Consider the following 16,989-nt stretch of genomic DNA (forward strand, 5'->3'; position numbering starts at 1 on the left):
CCTCAGCTTAACCCGTTACCTAAGTTGCCTTGAGCAACATATCAAATCTGTATCAGCTCAACTATTCACCTCTTAGCTGTGCAGCTGATCCTGTATTTGATCATCACAAGCATTCATCAATCTCAATGGGAACATTTGCCTGAAGCTCCACCGGTTTCCCAGGAGACACGGTTGAGACTTCCCATGCTACAAGGTCTGCTCCACAGAGTTTCCCCCAGAAAAGTTATTATGGCCAGTGGCAGCCATCATTTGACTGGAGCCAACAGGATCTGTAAAACTAGCCACATTACCACCGCCATGCAATACCTACTGTACTCACTGCAGCATCACAACTGCACTTTTTATGTGTTTCTTTTGTTGTTGATGAATTCCCACTGAACATAAGTATAGCACTGCTGTGCTGTGCTATAGTTATGTTCATTGGGAATTCATCATCCCCAAGTTCAACTCACATGGAGATGACTCGTCAGCTCCCTCACAGGGAAGAAAGCAGGTCCTTGTTATGAACCAAACAGGCATTTAAGAAATTTGCATGGGCAACATAGTTAAAGGCTGGCAGTGAAGTACCAAAACACCTGTTTACAAACTGCCATTAAAAGAAAGGAGAAGGAGGAAGAGGAGGAGGAGGAGGAGGAGGTTATAGATGTCTCGATCTTCTGCAGAGCATGATCAACATCCTTGTTTAAAGAACTGATCTTTTTACTTTTATTTCAGTGGAGGTATGCCTAATTCACTCACTCTTGATTAGAAGTTTTAAGCGTGGTGCCCTATGGTTTTCAATAATGAACCCCCCCCCCCCAACCTAACCTCCATATATTTCTTTTATAATGCGAGAAAAAGAACTTTGTACTCCTGCAGAACCACACACTGGAGAAAATGTCTTCATGCCGAATCAGCAGATGTTAATTTTTTTAGGGCATCTTATAGCGTTGGCTGGGGATGATACTTATCTCCTGATTTACACAATAATAACACTTATGGCGGAAGTATTTTATTTCAGTTTGTTGGATGCCAAATTGTGCCTTCAGTCCACTAAAAAAAATGGGAAACATAATTGCCACATAAGATAAACAGTCCACTGTGTTTTTTGTTTTAAAAGTTCAACTGCATTAATTATTGCTTTAACATTATCAAAACAAATTTAATGTTCTCCTGTTTAAAAACAACAAATGAAATGGAGGGTGAAGCAACCCCATACATCATTAACATGACATCCCTTGGAATGGAGAGGAGCCTTTCTGCTCTGGTAGCTCTGGGGAAATCCAGAATTGTCCAAAGCTCGGAGTAGAGAACTCAAAATATACAGAAGTACCTTGAAATACAAGTTTCATTCGTTCCACGACTGAGCTCATAAGTCAAACAACTTGAAAGTAAAACAAATTTTCCACATTTAAAATAAGTAAAATCATTCTAGGTCATTCCAGGCTTGTAAAAAAAAAAAAAACAAACCCTCCAAATTATGAAAAAGATAACTAAATTTCAAATCAACCAAAAGACATTCATGTTTTTCCTGTGCATAATTACATATTAGTTACGTAAACAATGGTGAAGTATGAAAATAAATGTAAAAGTCACAAGAACACACAAGCTACATCTTTACTCCATGAAACAAGAACAAAATCTGGTCTCAGCTGATGTTGTAACCAGCCACCAACTAGAAGTGTCCCGAAGCACGACTCTCGGATTTTCACTCGTAAGTCGAACAAAAATATGGACAGAGCAATAGCTCGTATCTCAAATAACTTGTGTCCTGTACTGTAATTAATCTTTAATAACTTTGTCACAACGAGTTGCTTTTAGTAGCATTACGTTATAGCACAGTGACCACCTCTTAAGTTAACTCATGTATGCTGTAGACCGTGTGTGTCAAACTCAAGGCCCGGGGGCCAAATGTGACCCGACACGTCATTTTACGTGACCCGCGAGAGGATAAAAGGTCAGACTGTCAACAAATAAATAGGTCAAAAGTGTGCTTTGACCAAAAACTAAATTTCCCACAAAGCAGTAATTAAGCCCATTTTAACTTTGACGAAAACATTTTGAATAAAGTTGATGTCCTAACTTTTTGTTTGAAATTTTCTTTATCCACTTAAATGGTTGCATTTATGGAGTTCTGTGGGTTTCATAAACCGCCATATTAATATAATTTATGTTATAAAAGACCAAGAAGCAAACATTTTTTCTCTGAAACTTTAACGTTTGGAATGTGAATAAGTAATAAATTTAGAGTTATTTAACATTATAGAGTAGTTACATTTATTTTACATTATATTGATTTACATTTAGTTACATTTATTAGTTACATCTGTCCCTTTGAGGACAGCCATTATGCTGATGTGGCCCTTGGTAAAAAATAAGTTTGACACCCCTACTGTAGACTGTCTGGGTGCTGTTATGCTCTCAGAGATGAGTTCCACTTTTTTTGTTCCATCATTAAATCTCATCAATAAAGGAGTGAAAAAAACATTTCAAGCTAAAACATCAGCCAATACAGAAGAAGACTGCTGTCAATTGACACACCCCAATGTAATAGTGTTGTTAGCTCGGTGCATCCAAATAAAAACTCTGTCACACAATACAAAATCAAACAAGCCTGAATCTATGTCACACAGGATTGCAAACTCGCCGTTGGTGGATATCATTGAATACTCAGAAGGAACTGCGTCATAACCATCCATAGTATCTAATGGTGAAAGAGTTACAATTTTGCATAACACTATGGAAGAATATTATTCAACTATAACACCAACGTTTTGTTTTTTTAATGAACAGCATCAATAACCATCCAGTAGGTTTTATCTACACCATGCTGTTTAATTTACATTCATTTTGTAAAACTAAAATAAAACAAACATCTGTTTTATTGGGGGGGTTTTCTTTGCTTAAATAGGCTGTATCATCCAATCGGCGGCAGTAGCTCAGCCTGCTACTTGTGCTGGGGACCAGAGGATGGCCGCAGCAAGACTGGACCAAGTTGGGCAAAAACATTTCGAAGTGTGGACTGACAGTAGAGAGGTGTCATTCACATCCTGAGCACTGCCGAAGTGCTCGTGAACAAGGCACCGTCCCCTTTATAAGTTGCTCATTGGGGAGAACCATGCAGGAGCTGCCCACTGCTCTACCTCTCGTGTGTGTGTGTGTGTGTGTGTGTGTGTCTCACAGGCCTGCCCACATATACTACGTGTGTGATTAACAACTTTCACTTGGACAAATAATTTCCCTTCGGGGACTGATAACGTTGATTTAATGACTTTTAAAAGTTAATATTTTAATGCAAATATCTTTAAAAAAAACAAACTCCAACAACCAATTTTTTTTCATGTAGCATTTTGAGGTACCCTGTTTGAAAATGTGCTTGAAAACATGTTAGCTCTGATTCACAACACATGTAGTGGTCGTGGGAAGGTATTAGTCAGTGCATTATACGTATAATAATGATAAGCGGAAGGACTATTTTTTTTATATAAATCATATTATATACATTTGAAAAAACTATATTATAATTTTGACAGCACCCTTGACAAATCCAGGGTCTCACAACACCCCAATTGAGAAAGAGTTTCCACATCTTTCTGTGATATTACTGACAGTACAGAGCTTTGAAATATAGTACTGCCACACAAAACAGACATGCGAGGCTTCTTCAGAGCATCAAAATATTATATAAAAGTATCACACAACTATTATACGATATACAAGCTGACTTTTTTTTCATTTTTAAGTAGAAAATTTGCTTAACTAGTGCATTACTTGATTGAACTGATTTGCTTCAGTTACTACCAAGCTACACATTTGTGTCTTTCTGTAGACATTTGTAAAAAATCAAGGTATCCATGACATACACTAATAAGTAAAACCAAGCTATGCATACCGGTACATGTATTTATATTCACAATATATATGTATTTATATCATGTTAAATTAAGGTTAGCTGATGTTTCTGTCTTGAAACAGCTGTTTATTTGATAGCATCAAGTCAACTGTCAAAAATCTCTACATGGCCTTTGAAGTTTTCGCTTAAAAAATCTTGAACATAATCTACAAAACTGTCAGGTCTCAAGAAGAAAGGAAAAATCAATGCATAAATTGTTGATTTCTCAAGCTTTCATAATACCATAGCCAGGGTCTGCAGCTCTCGCCACAGGAGTTATCATTTGGGTGTATAATAAAACTGTATAGTATAGTTTAACAGTACCAAGAGAAACACTAGAAAGTGTCTTTACTAAAATCAACAACAATAAGATCCAAGATCTGTGAAGACAGTTCTAGTAAGGCACAAGCCATGTCTATTCTTCACTTGAAGCAGGAGCAAACAGCAATCTTGTGACTGTATGTTGACTTCCTCACAAAATTCATTTGGATTCAGCATTACAAAGGTGAGTGTTACTCTTGTGTCATATTTTAGGCTGACAAACACTGAGGAAAAACAAGAAAAAAATAAGAACAATAGGAGTCCTCATACTAGTCCAATAACTGCGATGACTATTCAGGCACGTAGTTGAATAAGCTATTGAAAAGACTGAGTTTAAACAGAGACAGGAATTTGCAGAGCAAAGCACGTCTTTTCATAGCGACACAGCTGTAGCAGATGTGGACACATACATCCATGATTGTGTCACTGAAACTGTAAGAGGCTACAAAACTCAACAGGAAAACAATAAACACTCCCACAGATACTTCATTTTGCAACAAGAAATCACACATTAAACTCTAGATGTTTGTGAAATCTGTATTAGACCCCCCACTGAATGCAACCAACATCAATAATATCCAAACCCATAAATGCCTTTCTATATGAGTCAAACTGTATTAAAGTTCATAACTATACAGTCAACTCATTTTTTTTATAAGGCAGAAAAAGAAATCAATCCAATATTTAAGTACATTCTGTCTCCCACTTATGTTTACATGTGTTTTTCCCAGTAAAATATGATGAACATTAAAAAAAATGGAAGCTCTGAGCTGATTTTCAGAGAGTAGGCTGATGGACTTCTAATGATACACGTCATCGGCTAAGACAACTTTCCATTCAGTTTTTCAATGCAAACACAGCCTCAATCACTGATTGTTGTCATGAGCACTCCCCCTTTTGTATTTGATCACATCTGCATACATTTCCAATGTCCAGTGTTTCCAATTACTAATGCAATTCCATATCTGGTCCGCATTTAGTGACAGTCTATAGTTGTACTTCTCCCAGTGCATTACTAAAAACAGCACGGCTACACTGGTATGTCATCAATGTAACCAAGAACAACTCTTTTCCAGCAACCACTGACACTTTAACGATCGAGACAATTAGCGTTATATTAGAATTGTGCGTGTAAAAAGGTTTATTTTAAACCTCGATCACTATTTTGCAGGAAGGTGTAACGGAATTCCCGCAAGCGCAGTTAGCCGGTTTCGCCGAAACTCCGGAGGATGACACGGCCCAAGTCATTGGAACACTATGTTGCAGCTATTAATACGGCCTTTGACGCCCTAAATGAAGTATTTGCTGTGCATGCTGCTGAAGCATCAATGCAACAACACGTTGAACATTGGAAAAGAGCGACACAAAACACGTCATAGCGATGTCCGGTGGCTCGGCTTCATTCCCGAGTTTGACACTCGCTCACGGGGCGCACAGAGCCCCCAGACCCCCGAATGCTAGCCAACAAGCTACTCCACTTGATGAGGACAATCAATGGTTAACCTAACATCAACCACTGACATAAGTTTCACTGCTACATGGACAGTAATACACGCCTCAGTTTGTCTGATGCTAACTTGACACTGCATTCCATTTTGTGCGATGGGCGATCACCGACAGCACCGCGCAGCCTTACAACCAAGAACGCCTAAACTCTGTGGTCTGTTACGTAGTCCAGCCAGGTCACCACTAACGATAAAGCTCGTCATCCTCTATCTGACCTGCACTGACACGACTTTTGTGTTGTAAAGATATGGAAAATCTGAACCATCGATCCCAAGCCAGTAGCAATGGAAATAACCGATACCGCCAATTGCTCTTCCTTTGCTTGTCTAGGTGGATGAGCTTCACCCCAACAGGCAGAAAACTGGCTTAGTGTAACAAAATATAAACACTGCACATTTACACAGAAAAATCACATTAAATGTCTCGTCTAAAATAATCATAAAACTATTTACGTCGTAAAGGATTTGAAAAAGGAACGTCCGATAATGGACACATCATTGTCTCATAGGTTTTAAGGCGGATCTGAGCTGGCTAGCTACATGGCTAAGCGAGCTAACTATAGCTGGACAGCTAGCACTCTGCGACACGATTGTAAACGCTACTGGAAAGCACAAGCTAATGTAAGCGCCCAAGTGCTAAGCAAGTGCGTTCGAACAACAGTCCGTGACACCGTAACCTAGATGAAACTAAGCAGCTTCAGTAAAACAGATAAACATGTTAGGAAACATCAAGTTAATCATCACATCGCTCACCAGCTCTAGGCATCCACCCTCTTGACAGCGAATCCCCTGTCTGTGTAACCGCTGTTAAGGTCACGTCAAGACAGCCTAACATTTCCGGTAAAGCATTCACAATAAAATCGTTACAGAGAATTTTTTAACACTTCAAAATAAAAGCATGGCATATAAATGCGTCTGAAGCGACAACTGGAACTCCAAGCAAATTTGTGCGCCAGCCCGGAAGAAACACGTGATATGATAAATACACGGTAAAGTTTTCTGCATTTTAATATTCTTCAACGTGATTTCCACATATAGTTTTCAGTTTTTCCTAACGTGATCGTAAATTTAAGACTTATACAATACAAAGCAACCACAGGTATCAAGGACTTTTCACTTGACTCAAATATGGAACTGTGCGTCATGTAATAATTATGTTGGCGTTAGTACAATACTGTAATATGTTGATTTAGTTGGAAGTTTCAAAAATGAACTTTGATGTTTTTAATACCATTTTTTTTCCAAATGAAAGCTGACAATTTGACGAGCCTATAAGTCAACACTTACGTCATCAGAGGACTGATTGGGCTCGTCATGCTGGCGAAATGGAAATGAGAGCGTTTTCTATCGCAGCAGATCCGTTCGAAAGACGTAAGCTTGTAAAACAATCATTTGAATAAATATTCCATTTAGGAAATATTTTTGGATTTCCAGTTTTGGTTAAAGAAAAATAAAATAAAAATGAAAACTCTACCCATTGTTTAGACTTCATATACAGTATGCCTAACAATTATGATTTACAGTATTGAAACTACAGCTTTAGGCTTTATCGCCCTCTAACGTTTCATAAACTATATTACATCTCTTAATGCATACTTTTAAAAGTGGTCACTGGGGGGCGATCAGGTCCACAAAAAATTATGATGCAGCGGCACCTCATTTGTCAATTTGTTAATTATAAGCAACATTACGAACTTCTTTTTAGAGACTTCTAGGAACGAATGATTTTGATCTACAATGCTGGTTTTAAGTCTTATGTTAAGAAATTTGACAGAACCATTGAAGGATTCATTTTGCACTGAATGCTGTACGTTTATTGGTATAAAAGTAATAGCGCAAAATCTAGTGTGTGATTTATATGGATATTGAATAAAATAGTTATGGGATAAAAGGAAATTGCTTGGACAAAAGATATAATAGATTTCAATGACTTAACTTGTTAAAACAGAACTGACAAACTTTTCAACAGTGTTTTTTCAACAAGCAGAACATGTAAAACTCTGTATTATTGCAATGAGAAATTAAAAGAGAAAAAGTCCAAAACAAGGCCCCACAGTAAACTGGTGACTTGTCCAGAGTGTAAGCGGCCCCCACTTACAATCAGCTGTGATATAGCCTCCGGCCTAAACCCCGTGGCCCGGATAAGTGGCAGCAGAAGACGAGGCGATTGCTGATTGTAAATTAAAAAATCCCAACCAGGGTGCAATCACTACCCATCTGGTTTTTACATCTGATGACAAACTTGTCATCAATCAAAAAACTCTTTCTACAGAGGTCTTGGACAGGTTACACCATCTTCCACATTGTGGCTGGCACAGAAAAACTGAATATTCCATGTCTTTTTTTTAAAGTTTGTGTTAAATATCAATGTTGTGCTGAGAGCCTACCATTAACCTAAGAAAGAATTAGGCCTGTTGATCGCTTACTGTTTCATGATTTTAAAAAAATCCCCTCTGTTTTGTGTTGATCCCAACACATCTATAAAATTTTCCAACTTGAATGTATTTTTTTATTTTTAATTTAAATGGTAACTTATTGTGCATTGATTAATCAAGGAGTATACTTTTTTAATGTTATTTCAGATCAAATTGTAGTAATGTTATCTATTAAAACAAGTTTGGACTCCATGTCACTGCGTTGCTGTCCCAATGACATTCAACATGCTCTGTAATACCAGAGGGGTGTGGTGTGAATATGAGGTTTCTCTTGTAGGAGGAGCAAAAAATGGAGCTGCACCAAACTCTTCAAAAAGTATTTCTTCTGACTGGTGAGGGCCCACTCAGCCTTAGGAGTTGAGCACAGCGGAGCACGGCAAGACCTTCAGGACATCATGGGACTCACACATGACCCCAACTTCCACAAGCTGCAGGAGTGGTACACAGCCCATGCCCTGAACCTCAACATCAGGCATATGTTTAAAGATGACAAGGAGAGATTCAACAAGTTCAGGTACAGATCCTTCCAAAAAGATTGTAATATAATAATATTAAAAACTGAATGTCAAACCACCCTTCAAAAACATGATAATTCGGTTATTTATATAACATAAACAGAAAATATCACAGTCATCGCTGTAAATTCACTGACATTCTTCTGACAGTCTAATACTTGAAACTGAGGATGGAGACATTCTTTTGGATTACTCAAAGAATCTCATCACTGCTGAAGTCATGAAGATGTTGCTTGATCTGGTAAATTTTTGTTTCCATATTGATTATTGGTGGCTTTTACAATTCTTTTAGTTACTTTTTGGATTAGCTCCCTGATATTTAATTTGCAAAGCTCATGTAAGGTTGTGTGAGATGTAAATATCATTGTTGCTGCAGTGGGAGTCTATCCATTTGATACATCTCAGAAGGAAACTATGCACATAATCTGAATGCAATGTTTGCTGTGGGAATGAACAACCTTTGATTCATTACCATTTAATCACTGACTAATAAATCATACGGCTGCCATTAACCGGCGTTCGTTGTTTTCTTCAGGCTAAGTCACGAAACATTGAAGCAGCCAGAGACAAGATGTTCATGGGAGAGAAGATCAACTTCACTGAGGTGCTCATTGTTGACTAAATGCAAGCAGTTACTTGACCTACATCAGTATTTACTTCTTGACATTTATCCTTGAAACATTTTTTCACATATACAACATGTGAAAAAAGAGTTTATTTCACCTAAACATCTTTTTGACTTGTTAAAGAATAAAACTGAATGCAATTAAGGCAGTGGATAATATTGGAATAATCCTAGATCAATGCTTCAATATGTGTCTCTGATTCTTTGTCTAGGGCCGAGCTGTGCTCCATGTGGCTCTAAGGAATCGGTCCAACACTCCTATCATGGTGGAGGGCAAGGATGTGATGCCAGATGTCAATGGTGTTCTAGAGAAGATGAAGGGCTTTTGTCACGTAAGTGAGCACAAAGAGTAATGATCATGCTGCGCTGGTCCAAACTGTTTCACAGTATGTGTTCAGCATTCCTCTCCATGAAGACAATCATATATTTCGTAGAGAAATCCATTCAGCGTTTATCATGATTGCGTTTATCTGTTGCAGAGAGTGCGCAGCGGTGAGTGGAAGGGCTTCACAGGAAAAGCCATCACAGATGTTGTCAATATTGGCATCGGAGGATCTGACCTTGTGAGTGAGATGTATGGAAAAAATGCATTATTGATATATTTTATTGAAAATTTCAATAAACCATGTGACACTGATTTACTCGTGTGAGTTGTACAGCGTAATCGCAGGCTGATTTGAAATTCATGTTGAATTCTCTTGAAATTCAGGGCCCATTGATGGTGACTGAGGCACTTAAGCCTTATTCAAAGGGCGGGCCACATGTGTGGTTTGTGTCAAATATTGACGGAACTCACATCGTCAAAACCCTGGCACAGCTGAACGCCGAGACGACCCTCTTTATCATTGCATCCAAGGTAGTTTGTTTGGACAAAATCTCTCCTGGATGGACTGAAAACTAATACTGCCTTCAGGCAAACGTATCAGGTCTGGCAGCATAGTCAATATGACATCAGTGACATTCATGTCGGAATAACTTCTTATCAACCTTCCTGCCTTAGCATGAGTAGCATGGAAAGAGCAGCAATGGTGTTCTCTCCATGCTACCCATGCTAAAAGATTAACTAAAGTTACTTTAAAAAGATCCTTAACAGCCTTCAGGAGAATCATTATTAACTTATATTCAGTGTTAAATATCTTAACACAGATTCTGTTGGCATCTCTCTTGTTCTTCTTTTGAAGGCAGAACTATATCGTGGCTGTATTTATATTATATATGGAGATCTGGTTATTACTTATTGTGTCTAATCTAATTATTTTGTCTAATCTTCTAATTAAAGACATTCACCACCCAAGAGACCATAACCAATGCTGAGTCTGCAAAAGCATGGTTCCTCGAACGCGCTAAAGATGTGAGTACGCAGCCGCCTCATACAGTGGCAGCGTTTTGCTTTCGCGTTCGTTGATGTTCTCATGTCGTGTCCTCTATATGTTTCCATAGAAAGCCGCCGTTGCCAAGCACTTTGTGGCACTTTCCACCAATGAAGTAAGTCACAAAACCTTTATTACAGGTTAGAGTCAAAAATTGTCTCTCCGTTTATCTGATGCTAACTGTCCCACTTTCCTATCTCCCCCTCAGACTAAAGTGAAGGACTTTGGCATCGACACAGAGAATATGTTTGAGTTCTGGGATGTGAGTTCTCTTTAAGCCTGCATGCAAACTGCATGCAGGTCCTGTATTCACCCACAGACTGTGTTGGGGCAATGGGCAGCAGCTATAAATAAGCTGGGCTGTCTAGCTGTGAAGTCCATGGGGCGGACGCTCAGGCCAGCAGCTGCTGGGTAATAAGAAACCTCTCTTTGCAGACTTGGTTATTATTGGTAGCGACCTTCTCTTGCAGAGGTTACTGTAAAGGCTGGGTGTATCAAAGGTCAGAAAGCTGGATTTAGCCACATTGTTGGTATTTAAATGAGAGAAGCTTCAATATGGCCTTCAAGAAGAAAAAAAAAGTCAGCAAATAATTTACAGTTATAACACGTGCAGAGTTTTTCTGTCTCTAAGAAAGTGAAAACACTTAACAGACTTGACAGGGTTCATACAAAATATCAAAATTGAAAAGACAAATAACCAGCTGGTTTGCTTTACTCTTGTTAATGCTTGTTAGAGATGCAAATATATTTGTTTTGTATTAACAGAAGTTCATAGAAAAATGTATATCCTTTATTGTGAGCACAACTTTTTTCTCTTTTATCAAAAATTCATGTTTTACAAAGGAGCTTCACACAAGGTGTGGATGTATTTAAAGAATTGTCTCTGTTATTTCTTCTAGTGGGTAGGCGGACGTTTTTCCTTGTGGTCTGCAATTGGGATGTCCATTGCCTTGCATATTGGTATGTCTTTTTTTTACAATCACATGAAACCAGTTTAAAACTGAATTAGTCTATGTTTTCAGTCTCAATCTCAATGTAAAATCTGACACTGTCCATACAGCACCGATACTGTTGGATCACTTTAGATCCCTTTTTGTTTGTCAATTGTTTGTTCAGTCAATTACGGTAATGTTTCTGCCAAACTTACTGTTCTCATCAGGATTTGACAACTTTGAAAAGCTCCTGTCAGGAGCTCATTGGATGGTAGGTACTTCTCCAATGATTTATGTTCTCCACCTGTAGAATATTGTCACACATATTAGTCATCTTGGACAGAAATTAGAAAGTGTGGATGTAATATAGCTTCCCTCCATCTGACGCAGGACAATCACTTCCGCACTGCTCCTCTGGATAAGAACGCTCCTGTTCTGTTGGCTCTGCTGGGCATATGGTACATCAACTTCTTCCACAGTGAGACCCATGCCCTGCTGCCCTATGACCAGTACATGCACCGCTTTGCTGCCTACTTCCAACAGGTTAGCCTCACAGGTTACGACAAAAACACCTAAGAAAAAGAATAAATCAAGTTTTCAACCAGCGACTGGAGGAGCCATAGAAAACATTACTCTATGCTGCACAAGGGAGAATGACTGTGTCTCAGACCAGACTTAATATGTTGATAAGAATGCAGGTAGATGCTCAGCTCCATAAGAATGTACACATTTATTGAAGAGAATGCTTTGATAAGAGTATGTTCTTTAAGGGTGACATGGAGTCAAATGGAAAGTACATCACTAACCAGGGAGCACGTGTGAACTACCACACCGGGCCAATCGTGTGGGGGGAGCCAGGAACCAATGGACAGCACGCCTTCTACCAGCTCATCCATCAAGGTAGCATCAACAAAGATCATTTGATAACAGAGACGTGTAGATGTTTCATTGTGTTAGTGCCTATTGTTCTGTTTGTGTATGTCTGCCGACATCATTGGTCACTGGTTAGCTGGGTAACTTGTGTTATTAATGCCGTCCAATTTTGTCCAACCCAGGAACTCGCATGGTGCCCTCTGATTTCTTGATACCAGCTCAGTCACAACATCCCATCAGGGACAACCTTCACCACAAGGTATTGCTGTTACTTAAATATACAGTATAGAGTCAGAATGTAGTTTTTCACATTCCTTGAACCTGTCTCACAGGCTGCAAAACATTTTAGACACCATTTATGAAACAATGATCCAAAAAACGTCTGCAGCTGAAGAAAGAAACATACTTTATTAATCCCTTTAGGGAAATTATTTATCTAATCCAGTTTATATTTATATATATGTGTGTTGTATGTGTTTAGGTACAGGCCCTTACAAAGGCACGAATGCCTGTATGCATGCAGATAAGAGTGGGAGGTAGAGCGGCACACAGCTACTTTGCGTTGCACCCCAATGAGTAAATTGTAAGGAGACGGTACCAAGCTCAAGGGAACCTCGGCAGTGCTCAGGGGGTGAACTGGCACCTCTCCACTGCCAGGTCACACTCCAAACATTTTCATCCACATGGGTCTTAAACTGGCCACCTTCCAGTCCCCAACCCAAGACCCAGTGGACTGCACTACTGCCGCAGTGTGTAGTTACCAAATATATTAACTGTCCAAGAAACCTGAAATATTTATACAGAGACATCATCCTCTAATGTCACACATTTATCCAGCAGCAGTGCAAGCTGAAGTAAAACAAATTGAACCTTTGTGTCAAGTAGACCGTAACAGAACTCTTGCCCTTTTGCTGACTTATGCAGTTGAGTATGTGCTCTCGGTAGATAGTTGGAGAACTAAATGAGATAATTCACAGTTCAGCTTTATGAAAAGGTAACAGCAATTGCTTTTGCAACCAAAGCTACATTCTATCATAGACCTATATGCAGAGCGCTGCTCTGGGGGAGACAGGGGTCCTTATGCATGGCCCTGAAGCCTAATCAGACCACCTTTCAAATTGTGGCCGGCACATTGTTTCATGTATTTTTTATATGAAATATGAATGTTAAAGTGGGTAAAATTTAGGCTCAAAGGGCCTACCATTAACCTAAAAAAGAATTAAGCCTGTTGATTGCTTATTTTTGCATGATTCAAAAAATGTTTTCCCACCCCTCTATTTTTTGACAAATTGCACCCTACCTGTATGTAACATGGAAACAAGTGTCATCTGCAATATGCACTGTGTCTGTAAGTTGTGTGACCATGTTTTATATGGCTACAGATCCTTTTAGCCAACTTTCTGGCCCAGACAGAAGCTCTGATGAAAGGTAAGACCACAGAGGAGGCCAAGAAGGAGCTTGAGGCCAGTGGACTGAGTGGAGATGCGCTGGAGAAAATCCTGCCACACAAAGTAAGTGGGAACGAAGACTGACAGTGGAAAAGGAAGAGTTTTATAGTGACACCAAAAACTTACACCTCAAATTAATTCTTTGCATGAGGAAGTGCAAAAGGCAGATTACAATCAAATATCAGGGAGTGTATGAAGCTGTGCCCCCCACTGACATTGAACCAACTCAAAGATCCAAACCTAATAATGAGTGTTTGAAGTGCACACAGTGATTCATGTGGCCAAATGTCTCCCCCTGTTTGACTCAGGTATTCCAAGGGAACAGGCCAACCAACTCAATCATCTTCAAAAAGCTGTCCCCATACACTCTCGGAGCACTTATAGGTGAGTGCCAGTGTTGGGTCTCCATAGACTTGCACATCCTTACTAAAAAAAAAAATTGATAGTGGTTTTGAGTGTAGTTTTATTCAGTTTCCTTGGATAGTCTGCAACAAGTTTAACATTTAGTGATTTTGTCTGAAATGATTTCAGTCTCTGTGTTTCTTTTACTGACTTTGTGTTTATGCCACACTAATAACCATTTATTTCCAATGTTTTCTTTAGTCCAGATTGTTCATTTGAAAGGCGTCTCACATGTTTAAATCCATGCCGTTATGTAGTGCAATTCACATCTGTATATATCAGAAGATAATTCTCGCTTCAATATGTCCTTATCTCTGAGTTGCATAGCTTAACTTTGCACCATAATATCTGATGTGGCTACAAATTAAAATAGGAGATATAACTTTAAAAAAAAAACACAGTGCTAAAAGCGTACAGATGGGTTTTAGTCAGGAATACTGTTGCATAGTAACCAGCAGTATATTGGGAATTGGGACACCAAATCAGGAGAAGGGTTGTGTTATGTAAAATACCTTTTATTATTTCAGATTAATTTAACAGAAGACTTGTCTGTAGATATTTTTTGTATGTGTTCATTTGTATTTTGTTGCATTTTACAGCAATGTATGAGCACAAGATCTTCATCCAGGGGGTGATGTGGGAGATCAACAGTTTTGACCAGTGGGGGTGAGACAGTTTACAGAACACAATATATACGGCTGACAATAGTGTAGTTTTGAACCTTTTACATCTCATTAACACTGATCGAGCAGAAACTATGCAGTCATCATTTTGTTACTCAGCCAAGATTTACAGTATTTAATTACAAATAACTGAAAATAATTACTGATGAAGAAGACATGGATATTCATAAGCAAAAGCTAAATATTCAAGCTTAGAATGTAGCTTGAATATTTAGCTTTTGAGCATGCACACACATATAGAATATATACAGTATATGACATTATGATATTTATTTATGTGTGATATTTATTTAGGATTAATAAAGGAGATCTGCACAGGATTGATGTGAATTAAGACATTTGTGAAATTATTCAGACCTTATAAAGACTTTTGATATGATAAGACTGTGATATGTATTAATCTGACTCTTATGACTCAGAAGACATCTGTGATGAGCTTTTTGAAAATATTGGGACACCTCATATGGTTTATGTGGCTAGAACACATTAAAACCTTTGGTATGTACTTCAAGTATCTGCATGCTTAACTGATATCTCTCTGCTGTCTCTTCCACCTCTGCATGATTAGAGTTGAACTGGGCAAACAACTCGCAAAGAAGATCGAGCCAGAGCTCGCAGACACTGCAGAAGTCCACTCTCATGACTCCTCCACCAACGGACTGATAAACTTCCTCAAGAAGAACTTTGCCTGAGTTGAGTCACACCAGGAAAAGGCACCACATCATTATCCATCTCATTAGCTCATGAACTACATGGGCAGGAGAACCACCGATGCAGCTGGTCACTTCCCCCAGAGGAACATTTGGACTCTCATTACAAATGTCAAAGCTGCCGTTGCTTTTATGTTAGGTAATTTATCATTGTGAAAAAAAACAAACAACTTTTTGTATTAGAGTGCTGTGGAAGGCGAATTGAGACCTGCTTTTGTTGCTTTTCACATCACAAGAACAGTTTGTGGAATAAATTAAGGAGAAATATAATAAGTATCCATAAGTATATATGAGTATCTTTACACAATGTCTCTTTCCAGTGTCAATTATACCCCATGTATCCCCAGAAACATCATCAAAAACACTGTTCAACAAATGCATCGGGGTGTAACATGAACTCCATTCCGAGAGGAGAGTAGCTCATTTGGATGTGGACTATAGCCCACAATAAGTCACCTTAAAATCCTTCTTTCCATATAAAATATTAAAAAATATCAAAATATTTAGAAGAACAACTTCTTTTCGTGGTTGATTTATAGCATTGATGAAGCAATAATGTCTGTGAAGTCAAAGAGCTGCCAAAATTAAGATATTTCCACAGAAACCACACAAAATAATAGTAATTTAAAATTTTTCATGTCAAAAGGTACAACTACAATACCTAATGTGACAGATGTGTGTGGGCTGATGAAATTTGTTAGTCTCTGAACAAGATGCTGACTGTTAAGGCGCACCTTAAAAATAATGTTCAAGAGGAAACAACAGAATTTAAATCTGCTGACAACTAAAAATGTGACAATTCATTATGATTAATATCTGTTGGTGAAGCTAGCATTTACAATGAGTTACTTTATCAAGGACAGATGTACGGACAGATGGACGCACTGACAACTGCTATCCTGAAAGCAGCTTTAATATCAAGAGGATTCAAATAAAAATATTAAAACAGCTACTGGTCAATATGCTTTGAAGAACAAATGGCTTTCTGTGAGAGTGTGCGTCGTATTTGTCAGCTTGTCTGAGTAACACATCACTAGATGGCATCAGTGTGCCAGTTTAATTTAACAGGAGAAAATAATACTTCCAGTAATGCACCATTTATTCAGTGGAACAAAGGGTCAAAGGTCAGTGCATCTAAACTGTTCCTCTCCACAAATCCCAGGACAGCATCATCCATTTGGAAAGAAAAACAATCAACAACACAGAACAGCATCTGGTAAGCCAGTCCCCACTGATACCTAATCTGAATGGCATTAAGATTTAATTCTGCAGTATGTGTGCCACTGATTTCACATATAA

At 38.5% G+C, this 16,989-nt stretch overlaps 2 protein-coding genes across 2 annotated transcripts in view; one reads left to right on the plus strand and one right to left on the minus strand.

The window, feature by feature from the left end:
* The window catches only part of garre1 (granule associated Rac and RHOG effector 1), a 31,870-nt gene extending 25,356 nt beyond the window's left edge, over positions 1 to 6,514 (minus strand). Inside the window, exon 1 of the mRNA XM_068312692.1 lies at positions 6,451 to 6,514. The gene's annotated coding sequence lies outside the window, so the exon portion shown is untranslated. The remainder of the gene's footprint in view (positions 1 to 6,450) is intronic.
* Positions 6,515 to 8,459: 1,945 nt separating this feature from the next.
* gpib (glucose-6-phosphate isomerase b) lies at positions 8,460 to 15,966 on the plus strand. Its single transcript, XM_068320570.1, has 18 exons — positions 8,460 to 8,646; positions 8,798 to 8,888; positions 9,183 to 9,251; positions 9,485 to 9,604; positions 9,752 to 9,835; positions 9,982 to 10,128; positions 10,552 to 10,623; positions 10,713 to 10,757; positions 10,851 to 10,904; positions 11,542 to 11,602; positions 11,802 to 11,845; positions 11,965 to 12,117; positions 12,345 to 12,474; positions 12,630 to 12,706; positions 13,830 to 13,958; positions 14,204 to 14,279; positions 14,897 to 14,963; positions 15,549 to 15,966. Exons 1-18 carry the CDS (start codon positions 8,528 to 8,530, stop codon positions 15,670 to 15,672), a joined length of 1,662 nt encoding a protein of 553 aa, XP_068176671.1. The 5' UTR covers positions 8,460 to 8,527; the 3' UTR covers positions 15,673 to 15,966.
* Positions 15,967 to 16,989: the final 1,023 nt, after the last annotated feature.

The sequence above is a fragment of the Antennarius striatus genome, chromosome 1, assembly GCF_040054535.1.
Source record: "Antennarius striatus isolate MH-2024 chromosome 1, ASM4005453v1, whole genome shotgun sequence".
In the NCBI taxonomy this organism is placed as follows: Eukaryota; Metazoa; Chordata; class Actinopteri; order Lophiiformes; family Antennariidae; genus Antennarius; species Antennarius striatus.